The sequence below is a fragment of the Actinia tenebrosa genome, unplaced genomic scaffold (genome assembly GCF_029948245.1).
Source record: "Actinia tenebrosa isolate PJP-AT-01 unplaced genomic scaffold, QUT_ActTen_1.0 PGA_scaffold16__25_contigs__length_10494907, whole genome shotgun sequence".
Taxonomy (NCBI): Eukaryota; Metazoa; Cnidaria; class Anthozoa; order Actiniaria; family Actiniidae; genus Actinia; species Actinia tenebrosa.
In genome coordinates this window covers 8,947,967-8,959,706 of record NW_028292576.1, presented here as the reverse complement: position 1 = coordinate 8,959,706, position 11,740 = coordinate 8,947,967, and the positions used below count along the sequence as shown (strand labels likewise).

Here is an 11,740-nt window from a genome sequence, read left to right as displayed (position 1 = left end):
GTCGGTAACAAAAAAATAAAAAATAAAAAATGAATAAATAAAATAATAATAATGATAATGAAAAAAAAAACAAAATGAATAGTAAAAATATTAATATATGTATATTATTGTAAATAAATAAAACACCCACTTTAAAAAAATGTAAGAGGAGGAGGTAGGTAAAAAAAAACATATATAAGAAATATAAGGAAAAGAGACAGAAAATGTTATGTATAGCTTTTTGTATATCTGTATATTGTAAAGTGTCACGTTTTGGTTTAATTAAGTATTTATTTAAAACAAAATCTGAAAAAAAAGGGATAAAAGGATAATGATCAAAGAAAAAAGAAAAAGAAAGAAAAAGGCTAAATACACCAATTGAAATATGGCAACCAACAATTTGAGTAACTACTGCTCTGCACTGACTAGCGACTGACCTGCCTCGTGTTCACATGGAAACATAAGTGCTTTTTCACATGTATGAGAGGCTAGTCAGACCAGAATACAATAGCTATTCAAATTCATTGCCATATTTCGCAAAATTAGGGTTATAAGTTTGCAATTTTACCTGCCCTAGAAATAGAATATGCAATGTTATAGTTTCAGAGATGCAAAGATTACAATAGCCCTTTTGCAACAAGTCATGTGACCTTAATCCTCATAAAAAATGACGCTGCGCCAAAAGTTACATCAGAAATGGAAATGCACAACTAAAAACTTTGCCTACTTATACTAACATTGAGTTGTTCTTTCCATTTTTGATGTTCGTTTTGACACAACTTCTCTTTTTAAGGGGGGTAGGGTAATGTGACCTGTCGTTGCAAAAGGCCTATTTTGAATACCTCCCTTTGTTGATTTTTGACTCAGGAATTGACAAATATATTAAACTTGTTCTCATTTCAGTTGCAGAATTTTTGGTTTGTACATTGAGTTACAACCCACCCCCCTAGTAAAGGTTCTCATTAAATTAACTTACTTGGAATAATTGAAGTAATATACTTCTTTTGACCTTCCTGGTCAACATAGGAATTGTAATCTATAGATCCCTGTACAAACAGCCTTGTCCTACGACCAATTCAATGATAATACACAAAACATTATTAGTATTCACTTACTAAATATAAAATTATATTTTACAACCACCTCTCCCTGTATGGGGTTCTTCCGTGAGGTTCCCTCCACCACTGAATTCTATATTTACATATGACATACAACGCTCAACTCACATGTTGATTTTCACGGAGGGAGGAAACCTGAGAACCCAGAGAAAACCTTTGTGGCATAGGAGAGAACAACACAACAATCAAAATCAACTCACATATGATCCAGTATGAGCCGTGGCTCAAACCTGGACCATAGCTGTGAGAGGCGAGCATTAAACCACTATGCCACCCAAATGTTACAAGTATATGGCATACAAACCTACCCTGCATATAAAAGGGAACAGAGAGAGAGAGAGAGGGGGGGGGGGGGGTGATAAATCCATCCCACAGAAATGCTATTTCCTACATTTTTTTTTTGTGCAGGAAAAGGGTTGAACAAAGAAGAATGGGTGGTGCTTGCTGCTAATACCCCTTCTTTCACCACGGTGCTCACAAGTTCAATCCCCACATAACATTCAATTAAATTGGAATAGAATATGCTTTCTTACTCACCCTTTCCTTACATAGGAATTAACTTTGTCCTGCAGAAATGGCTTAAACACTGTAATACTATGCCAGGATGTCTTGCTCTCAATTTTATCTAATGGACAACAAATGTACATTTAAAAAAAATTAAAACTCTATATACTACAAGGATTTCGGACAATATTGTTCTAGGTTTGTCCACAAGGTTCTTAGAGAAGTATTTTCAAAGTATAAAATTGAAAAATTAAAAATTAGCATCAAAATCCTACAATGTGAAACAACTTTCAACCTTCAGTAAAACATAGAAACCTCAGACCCCTTGCACTAACTCCCTATCTTGGGATAAAAACAAGAGACCTTTCTTCTAATATTTGAAATCATTTCTTATTTAAATGTTTTTCATGTAATATTTTGACTCCTAGATTGATGTTACATGAAAAGGGATTAATAGAGTAGATTCTTTAAGACTGTCTAATAGCAGAGTGCAAGGCACAGTGTCAAAAATACAGTGGCACATCATTCTTTGAGACAATGACATGCTAATTCACTGCTGAGCCAATCAAAACGCTTGGACTCAGCACAGCATGGTCATAGTTACAGCACTGCACATGTGCATGGTTTTGCTTGCAAAACAACTTTACTTTGTTGGCTTCTAATGAAACCCTTTCTCTCGTCAATCTTTAAAGTGCTACTCTGACGAAAATCGCTCAAACTTGGATTCAGCTGAAACGTCCTAAGAATACTCTTTAAAGGTCCAATAATCACTGTATGAAGTGTTTTCTTGGTATTCAGGACGAAAGTATGATATTTTTACGATTATTTTTTGGAGTCTGTGACGTCATACACTCAACATCGAACATCGCTCCATACATTTCTTTGTAGTTTATGATCACAATATCAATAGTAAAGCCAAGAAAGAAATACTCAAACACCCCAAAATATAAATTAAAGTCACAAGTAATGTGAAATAAGCACATTAGCCACCCTTTGAGCCTCATAGGAATAAAATAAATTAAGGATTTATATACAAAGGAATATATGTAGCAATGTTTGATGTTGAGTGTATGTCGTCACAGACTCCAAAAAATAATCGTAAAAATATCATACTTTCGTCCTGAATATTGAGAAAACACTTCATACAGTGATTATTGGACCTTTAAAGAGTATTCTTAGGAAGTTTCAGCTGAATCCAAATTTGAGCTATTTTCATCAGAGTAGCACTTTAAAATTAGTCATGAACTCACCATCCCTCGTAGGATAGTATTTTGTAGTTGCCAAACTGAATCTAGTCAATGGGTGTGTTTCTGTTCCTCCTCGCACTGGGTCACCACCAGTGTACCCAATAAGCTGTACACTGTTTAAACCTGTAGATAAAATGTCTTTATTATTTTATCATAGCTAAATGTTACATAATTGTGTGTCAAAATCAGAGACGGCTTTAGTAATAATAGTATTATGATAATAATAGACTTTATTTATGAAGGTATACATAAATAAAAAATAGAAAATGGTGTTTAACAGAGGATTCCACAGAGTAGCTATTCATCCACTGGATTCCAATTGAAATTAAAAAATTGATTTTTACAAACTGTACAAAACCCCTGAAGCACAGGAGAGAACCAACAAGCAACTCTACTCAAATATGAGTACTCAAACCTGGGTCGCATTAGTGAGAGCCGAGCGCTCTCGCCACTATGCCACCAGTGCTTCCCTAATACAATTTATTGGAGAACATTTTCAATTGGCCTAGGTATGAAACAATGTGGAACCAATTACATCACTACTGTTTAAATCAAAATGCTACAAAATATTGGCCAACATTAGTGGAATGTGTGTTTCACTCTGTCTGGGATTGTAAGTTAGTTGAGTTTGTTTTTCAGTTCATCTGATCATCCTTTGCCACAGCAGTTCTTTTTCAGGTTCTCAAGTTTACGTCCCTCCATAAAAATCAACATGTAAGTTGTCAATTATGCAATGTGACATCATCAGGGTCTTTTTAAAATAAGTTATAGATAACAGCATAGCATAAGCTAGCCTGTGTAGCTGCTCATTGGGAAGGGGGAGGGGAGAAGGAAGAGGAGGGGAGTCCCCAATCCCCTTCCTTCTCTTCTCCCTCCCCTCTTCAAAGTGCCGCTGTGCAGGCTAAGCATAAGCAAATAAAATTTTTTTTAATGCTTAGTGAAAATCATGATGCATCAAGGAAATTCTTAGGGGAGGAAAGTAGGGTGTGAAGCTGCATAATTTTACCAAAAAAACCTCCCTCGCAAAAAAGGGGTCTACCCCCTTCCCCCCTTGCCAGCTGAATCCATTTACAAGAATCGAGCTCTACCGTCGCGTAACCTGAGGCCGATATTTTGGTTATCAAATTGCGTGCGCCGAAGACTTTTGGCGCGCTTTTTGAGTTCGCAATCATCACAGGTATCAAGTAACCACCATCGCGACGGTTGATCACTATTTCCCCTCATGCGGTAGCTTGATTTACCCATGATTATCTCTCAGTGGCCTCAAAAGAACAAGGAAGTCAAATTCCAAAGAAATATTGGGCAATCTTCTTTGAGAACCAAGGCATTTTGAACACAGAAACAAGAGGATTCAGAAGAAAATGTGATCAACAACCGCGTACATCGGGTAAATATTATAAATTAACTTTGTACGCGAAGTTGTATGCTTTAGAGATAATATTTTGGCTAGAATGTTTAGTGTATAGTCAGTAATGATATTTTGATGATGTTTAAAGTGGAATCATTTTGCTTTACTCACATTTTCCTCCACGCTGCAAATCCCCAACAGGACCTTCACATCTCGCGACCATTCGCTGAATCTGCCCAACAAAACACACTAGAACGGGTTAAATATTACTCGTACTGCTCTAGTTTAGCAATCCCTAGCTATTTCGTTGGAATATTTCGACAAACTTGCCTGCAAAAGAGACCTTCGTGCAAACATTTTTTGGCTCGTGGTTCTTCCTCGACTGAATCGATGTAACCTCCCCTGAACTATTTCTCCTTACCCCTCCCCCCAGAGGTATGACTGACCGGATTGCGCGGATCGATGGCGCGCAAACTTTAAAAAATTTTATTTTTGGGTCAATCAAGAGTAACGATTTCGTGTGTGTGTGTGTGTGTGTGTGTTTTGTTTTTTGTTTCATTTGAGACAAACCGCTAATTCCTAAAAAATTCAAGAATAATTAGAGCTTAGTTTTTCATTACAAAATCCGCCTCCAGTTAAAAAAGAATGAATTGAATCGTTTGTGTTTCGTAGTTACATCACTATTTCCCTGAACTAAATGTTACCACAAAATATTCAATTAACACCATCAAAGCAACCAAAATATTTGTAATTAATGTGTTCTTCTGAAGATAAATTGCATCTTCTTGGTAAACAAATAGTTTATTGGCTAAATACCTCGTAAATGATGTGTATCATTGTATCTATATCAGTTCGAAGGTTTTGTCTCTGCCATTTTATTTTATTTTTTAAAATTATTATTTCGTAGTGTTCTAGTTGTGTTTTTTGTGTATTTGTTTTCATTTTTTTAGTTTCTTTTTGCAAAATTTTTTCCAGTTCTTCTTTCTCAGTTTTCTTCTTTTTTTCCCTCGTATTTTTTCTTCAAGTTTACTTGAAGTTTCATTCCATAAACATATTCTATAGCGATACTGCGATACCAAATAGTTATTTCGAACTGGTCATTTGTCTGACTTGATGCTAGTTTTCATTTACGTTAAAAATTGATCTCAAGCGAGCCATATTTGACACCTATTCCTGTTCCTATTTAATTAATATTTCATAATTAATATTAATTCCTATTTAGCGAAACTGTGTCGAGATTGTATGGATTTAATGTGTGAATATCCAACATTCAACAACCGCAGAAAACGTTTCAGCAAATGAGATCTTAGGAAAAAATTTCAACAGAAACTTCCAGTAAAATAACAAATTTTACTTGAATAGGTGATTTTATTGTGATCTCTCAACTTGGCTCGTATCCGGGATACAAAAGAATCCATCCCCTAATTTTCCCTCTATATTATTTCCAATTTTCGAGGGAAACACAGTCAGTCTTCTTCAGTTGTTTCGCACGAGAATACAAACAGAAATCAAAAACTGATCGTATCTGAGTGCGCATAACTTTGTTCGGGGTTTTTTAGGTACTGTATCAATTGCAATGTAAACAATCACTGATCTCAAAACAGTTTGAGAATTATTTCATGATGTTAGTGGAATTCGTGTTAAAATTTGAAATAGGATTATCGTAAGGCGAGGAAAGCTTTGATGATTTCAGCATTCGTGGGGTTTCGAGAATTCTTACGACAAATATGAGTCATATCAACAACTTCAATGAAAACGGCTATGCAACGAACTCTTACTTGAACTTTTTTGAAGATGCCGGGAAAACGCAACAGATTTTTTCCAAATCCCAACCAGATTTTGAGAAAACGGTTTACAACGATCTAGGAAATGATAAAAGAAACACACTCGATGTAAAGGAATTCACAACGAATCACCTTGGTGACGATTTTGGATCAATGGGACAAGAAGAAATAATGACAGGTCTTCAGAAAGAAAAATGCTTAAGCTCGAATAGGCTTAGTGACGAGACCAACCTAGAGGAAACGAAACGCCAACATTCTAAAACGAATGAAGAATATTTTGATATCTACTTGCTAGAAGGGAAGGCTGGATACCAAGAAGAAGCAGTCATCGGCAACATGGAAACTAAGAGAAGCAAGAAAATGAAGTCTGCAGGGACTGGCAAAATAGGTCCAGTTCATTCAGGAAAGAAAGCCAAGTTAAACGAAGTTTCCCGTCGTCAACATGATCCAAAACATTTGGCAACTAGCAAAAAAGATTTCGTCGATAATGATGGCAAGTCTTCGAGTCCTTCGTTTAGTGATTTTTCTAACGATACTCGCTTTGGAGTCGGTGATAAAGATCAAAATGAAGAAGATATGTTGTTTTCGAAGCTCAAATCCATTGGAAAACTTTCATTGACTGAAACAGATGACAGTTTTCCATCATTGATTACTCATTGCAAGAATATCAAGTGTGAGGTGAATATACTGCATGTACCCGAGTTACACTTTGACGAGGTTGCAGATACCGAATCTCCTATCAATAAAAATCAAGTGAATGACTTAGAAGAGAATAAAACAAGAAAGATCGATGGGCATAGACTGTCGATACCCAAAGAGGCCCACAAATCTGAAACTGGAAGGTTTAAAGGGAAAGCCATGAAAGCCATATCTAAAAAAGATATTGATAAAGGTAGTTTTAATCAATGGAAAACTCAAAATAAATCAGAATCGCAAGTCAAGGGAAATGAAAGTCAAAACATACTTGGTAAGAGAAGTGCAACTGGGAAAAGAGGGCTTCGAAATTCCGAAGAAACGACTCATGTAACTGAGAGTAAAAAAGATGAGGAAGACTATTTACTACCCAGCGTCGTGGATGACCTAGACACACTTCGTGACGATGCTGTGAAGTCACCAAGTTATAATTTTCCCAGTTTGTCTAATGAATCCTCCTCTAGTGAATTTTCATTTAGGGCGAATAGTACAGAACCACCTGGCGAACGTGTCAACACGTTTCAAGAATTTGAGCGCCAAAATCTTGCAGAGCGGAAAGACGTTAAGAAACAATTTCGCCTTAAAATTGCAGAAGCCAAGAAGATTTTGTTTGAAGCGAGACTTACTGCTCAAGAACAAACAGCGACAAAACGATTCAACGAAGCTCTGAAAAAACACACAGAAATAAAAGTAAAGAGAGCTTTCATGAAGGCGGAGTCATCGTCCAAGTTCGCGACACCCACCCTAGCGGACGCGGCGAGTTCTTCATCAGCTCTGCCCATCAGAAAAACGTTTAAAGATGTTTCGATATCTGATTTGAGTGCAGAAGCTAGTTCTATTCAAGAGATACGAAAAGCTGAGGCAGATTTCGATCGAGCAAAAGTTAAGCAAATTCAAACTAAGATGACACTGCAAAAGAAGAACTTGTCAAAGACAACAGATCCTCAGCCATCAAAGAAACTCAACTCTGTAAAGAAAAAAGACAGGGAAAGATTGGAGCGATATGAAGTTGACAAAATGATCTCTGAGCTGAGAAGCCTTAATATGATGGAGTACGCAGATAAACTATCCCAGGCAATAGCAAGTAAAGATGAATACGAAGCCAAACTTCGAGATGAACTAAACCAAGAAAGAAAGCTTGCAGCTCAGCTCGCAAAGAAGCAAAAATCAGAGGAGCTTGCGAGAATTCGCCAGGAAGAAAAGAGGAAAAAAATGGCTAAGAAGGAAAGACTTGAACAAGAAAGAAAAGAAATGGAAGCATTGGAAATTGCAAAGCGGCAGGCAGAGGCGATGAAGCGACGAGAACACAATCTCAAGCTACAAGAAAGTTTGAATTACACGTTGTTAGCTACAGATATGTCAAGATCATTTACCTATTCGTACTTACCTAAGTTGAAAACCCCTCAGACTGCCCAAGTTGAAAAAAATGACAAAAATAGATTAAAGAAAGTAAAGGCTAGATATTTACAAGGATTATGAGATAATGTTGTCTCGTTCGCAAAGCCCGCAATACAGCCTCCACCAACTGCAAAAAACGTTTCTTGATAGAAGTCTCTGGGGACAATAATGATGACAAAACTTCTTTAAAGATTCAACCTTGGGCCATGGTAACTCAGCCATGATAGTGTATATAGTTGAAATGACTTGCATACTGGCATCCTAAATTTCAAAACAATAAGTCGCTTTACATGTATTGATTCAGTAAACACAGTTGAAAATGTAACATAGAGCATATCTCATGAAATTATAATCTCTTAATGAGATTTTTACAAAAAACACATGTAATAGACAACATGTCTTGACGTTTTGGATATGCTGATGACAGGTTTCTTCAGAATACATAATGATGAATGTGAATAGACAAATAAGGAAATGCATGGAGAATATCTTGTAAAAAGATTTGTATTTGAATTATGAATCAAATGCATGATGCATAGTAATCTTTTCTATAAAAGTGTTATTATTAAAATTTAAAAATACTTTATAAAAATCTAATAAAATTACTTATGAATTGTATTTAAACTGCTTCATTCCCTTAGCAAAAAGGACTTCAATCTGAAGGTAAGATGCTTTCCAAATTTATGGCCAGTGTTTTATGCAAACCTAAGAGTCCAAAGAGCTGAGGTTGAGGGCCCATTTATTTGGTACCATCTCTGGCAACAACATAATTATTGGAAAAAATATTGGATTTTTTGAATGCAACCATTAAAACTTAGCTGTTATTAACTACTACATTAATTTTCCTAAATTAATAGAATTGGACATCAATGTCATTGGCATCACTACAATTATCATATATATTATAACCAGGGCTTAAAATAATGGCCAGTTAAATTGGTTTTAGTAGTCGTACCTCGTTTCTGGCTCAACGTTAATGATCAAAATGACTGGCAAGGCAATGAGAAGCGTCTGGGTACAAGAATAAGATTTGACTATACAAGTTCCAATTCTGGATAGACATTTTCCAATGACCTACCATTATTTTAAGCTCTGATTATCATCATCATCACACCAATGAGCTAAGGTTATTACCATCATTACCATCACCATTATCATCATCATTATTAATTATCATCAGTTATCATTACCATCATCACCACTACTGTGAGAGTCAGGTTCAAGACTTGAAAAAATAAGGTTTCAAATTACAAAAAAAAATGTTTTTTCAGTTATGGATTTGAATTTGTAAATGATTGGCATTGCCATCGAAACAGCAGCAGTATACATCAACGCTTAGTACACCAGTATATTGGGACTATGTAAGGTAGCTTAAACTTAGTAAGGCCTTTTAGATCTGGATGATTTGTTAGAACATCTAGGATTTTGGACTTGATATCTTTCTTCTCTTCATCTGTACACTTAGTAATTGAGCTTATGCACATGATTGTATTAATTATATTGTCAGCACTACCCTCATGGTCCAGGCAGAGGTCATTATTCCCTTGTAATTCTCCAAATAGTTGACTACTCTTTATTGGCTCCATCCAAGTGTTATCCAGGTTGTTAGGGTTGTTATCACGCCTTAAATATGGTGCAATGATTTTTTGTGTTTTGACAACCCAGTCTACCCCCTGATTTCTTGAATTCCATATCATACCAAAAGTCCCCCTAGGGACCAGTACACGGTGTATTTCTGCCACTGATTGTGCATTTGCAAACCAATGGAAGCATTGAGCTGCAATTACGATATCAATACTCTCGTCTGGAAAGGGAATCTTTTCCGCTAGGAACTGCATTGCTTCGATCCCTGGTATGTTTTTCTTGAGCTTCTCTAACATCAAAAGTTGTGGATCACTCGCGATGATACGAATCTTGGGGAATCCTTTCAAAGCCTCCACCAATACTTTTGTGAACATTCCTGTGCCGGCACCAAGTTCCAAGATTGTCAAAGCGCTATCATTATCCTTGCCTAATACTCCTACTTGCTTTAAAAGGTATTCTACACTCTCTTTAGTGTACTTTGGTCGTCCTTTCTCGTACAAATCAATGTCTACCTTGAAACCTCCGTCCTTCGTGTCGTCCGCCATCTTGACTTGAATCATCCACAGGACTCCCGCGCTATGTGTTTAATTTTGAAAAGCTTCCGTTTATTTAAAAAAATCTAATTCAGTATTCAGAGCTCTCAGTTTCCTTAAAATGACTTTTATAAGCAATATTAGGTTTTATATAGCGGCATAGTAACATAATTTTTGAAAATTTGTGAAGTTTGAGATGTAATCTATTTTGGGCTACCTTTGTAAAACTTTTTCGGGAAACTCGCGGGAATCCCGCCGGTGAAGCTAATTTCCAGTCTTTCGCGGGAAGATTCTTGTTGCTACACAAACACAACATCGAAATTTATCAGCTTTAAAAAAAATTGTAAAAGAAAAGCCCGAAAATGAATCAAATGGAGCATAACTACAAGATCAAGGACTATAAAAGATTGCAGGAGCCTCCGCCGTATGTGAGGACGAACTACTCTCTCAATCGAAGCCAAATGTACCCGAATTCTGAAGAGACGCGTCGAATGGAGGAACGCTTTCGCTACATTCACTGGCCGAAGGAACACACAATGAACAACCTCCCAGATCATGGAGATCGCATGAGATTCACTAGAAATCAGCAGATCAGTGTCTTACACAACCAGCATGAGAATATTGTAGATGTTGAAGGCCACAGACAACTTCATCTGGATCATATACAACACACGGGCAAGGTTGCTAGGGATGAGTTTGATCGAAGCGTGAGACTTGGACGACCTGGAGTCAGGGATAAAATGCGAGGCCCACCTCCTTTATTCAAAATCATCAATAATGGTACTCTAAGAGGATGAAAACAAGAAAATAACTTCATAGTTTCATTGTAATCTTGCTATAAAGATTAGATTTAGCTATAGGTCTCCGAATATTATGGACAAAAGGCATTGCCATGTAAACAAACGATGCATATCACTCGAGTAGATTATACCAGGGAATATATTAAGATATTTGACTTGGTAAATGCTTGAAAAAATTTATAAGGAAAACGAATTTCTTATTACATATTTTATATTCCAGTGCTATAACTGCAATGGTCTTCCTAGTTCGTTAAATATTTTTCTATTTCTGGATTTTGGTGCATTTGGTATTATTTAACAATATCAGAAATCTAAAATCTAAAATCTAAAATGATACTGAACTTTTCATCTTTTACAATTTTACATACTAGTAATAATAATGTTGACTTTTCAGTAACGAGCTGGTTTCGATATTCAACCTCCAAATTCTCTTTTTGCATATTATTGTAAAAATATCTTATTTATCAGGACCTTCTTGAAAATCACATTTATAAGTGAAGAAGCTTCCTGTTAAAATATGAATGTAAATAAATAAAATAAAATACTTCTAGAACGTTTCATTGAATAAAGACCTAGAAGGTATTCATGATTTGAAAATTTAAATTTAAAAAGATACTTGTTGTCATGAAAACAGAAAGTAGAATAAGTGGACATAAGGGAGTTAATATGTCCTGGGGAAGGGAGGGTGGGGGGAGTATACTGACAAGCTACCTAAAAGATTTCGTAGTTCTTCCAAGTTTTGAGATCATATT

The 11,740-nt window shown here is 36.0% G+C and overlaps 4 protein-coding genes across 7 annotated transcripts in view; 2 read left to right on the top strand and 2 right to left on the bottom strand.

The window, feature by feature from the left end:
- Nucleotides 1-11,740, bottom strand: part of LOC116289394 (single-stranded DNA-binding protein, mitochondrial) — a 34,428-nt gene that overhangs the window by 830 nt on the left and 21,858 nt on the right. For 3 of the 4 annotated variants that reach the window (XM_089031023.1, XM_089031022.1, XM_089031021.1), the window contains 4 exons: nucleotides 4,368-4,428; nucleotides 2,852-2,971; nucleotides 1,635-1,722; nucleotides 956-1,044 (listed from right to left, as the gene is read on the bottom strand). In XM_089031023.1, coding sequence (XP_088887149.1) covers nucleotides 956-1,044; nucleotides 1,635-1,722; nucleotides 2,852-2,971; nucleotides 4,368-4,428 — 358 coding nt within the window. Of the gene's footprint in view, nucleotides 1-955; nucleotides 1,045-1,634; nucleotides 1,723-2,851; nucleotides 2,972-4,367; nucleotides 4,429-4,526; nucleotides 4,689-11,740 lie in introns of those variants that run through there. The other variant, XM_031696298.2, reaches the window with a different exon arrangement.
- Nucleotides 4,109-11,740, top strand: part of LOC116289389 (synaptotagmin-6) — a 32,155-nt gene continuing 24,523 nt past the window's right edge. The window contains exon 1 of the mRNA XM_031696293.2: nucleotides 4,109-4,235. The gene's annotated coding sequence lies outside the window, so the exon portion shown is untranslated. The remainder of the gene's footprint in view (nucleotides 4,236-11,740) is intronic.
- Nucleotides 5,924-8,604, top strand: LOC116289458 (uncharacterized). Its single transcript, XM_031696402.1, has one exon. It carries the CDS (start codon nucleotides 5,924-5,926, stop codon nucleotides 8,150-8,152), a length of 2,229 nt encoding a protein of 742 aa, XP_031552262.1. The 3' UTR covers nucleotides 8,153-8,604.
- Nucleotides 8,560-10,205, bottom strand: LOC116289393 (uncharacterized). The gene has a single exon (XM_031696297.1). It carries the CDS (start codon nucleotides 10,198-10,200, stop codon nucleotides 9,400-9,402), a length of 801 nt encoding a protein of 266 aa, XP_031552157.1. The 5' UTR covers nucleotides 10,201-10,205; the 3' UTR covers nucleotides 8,560-9,399.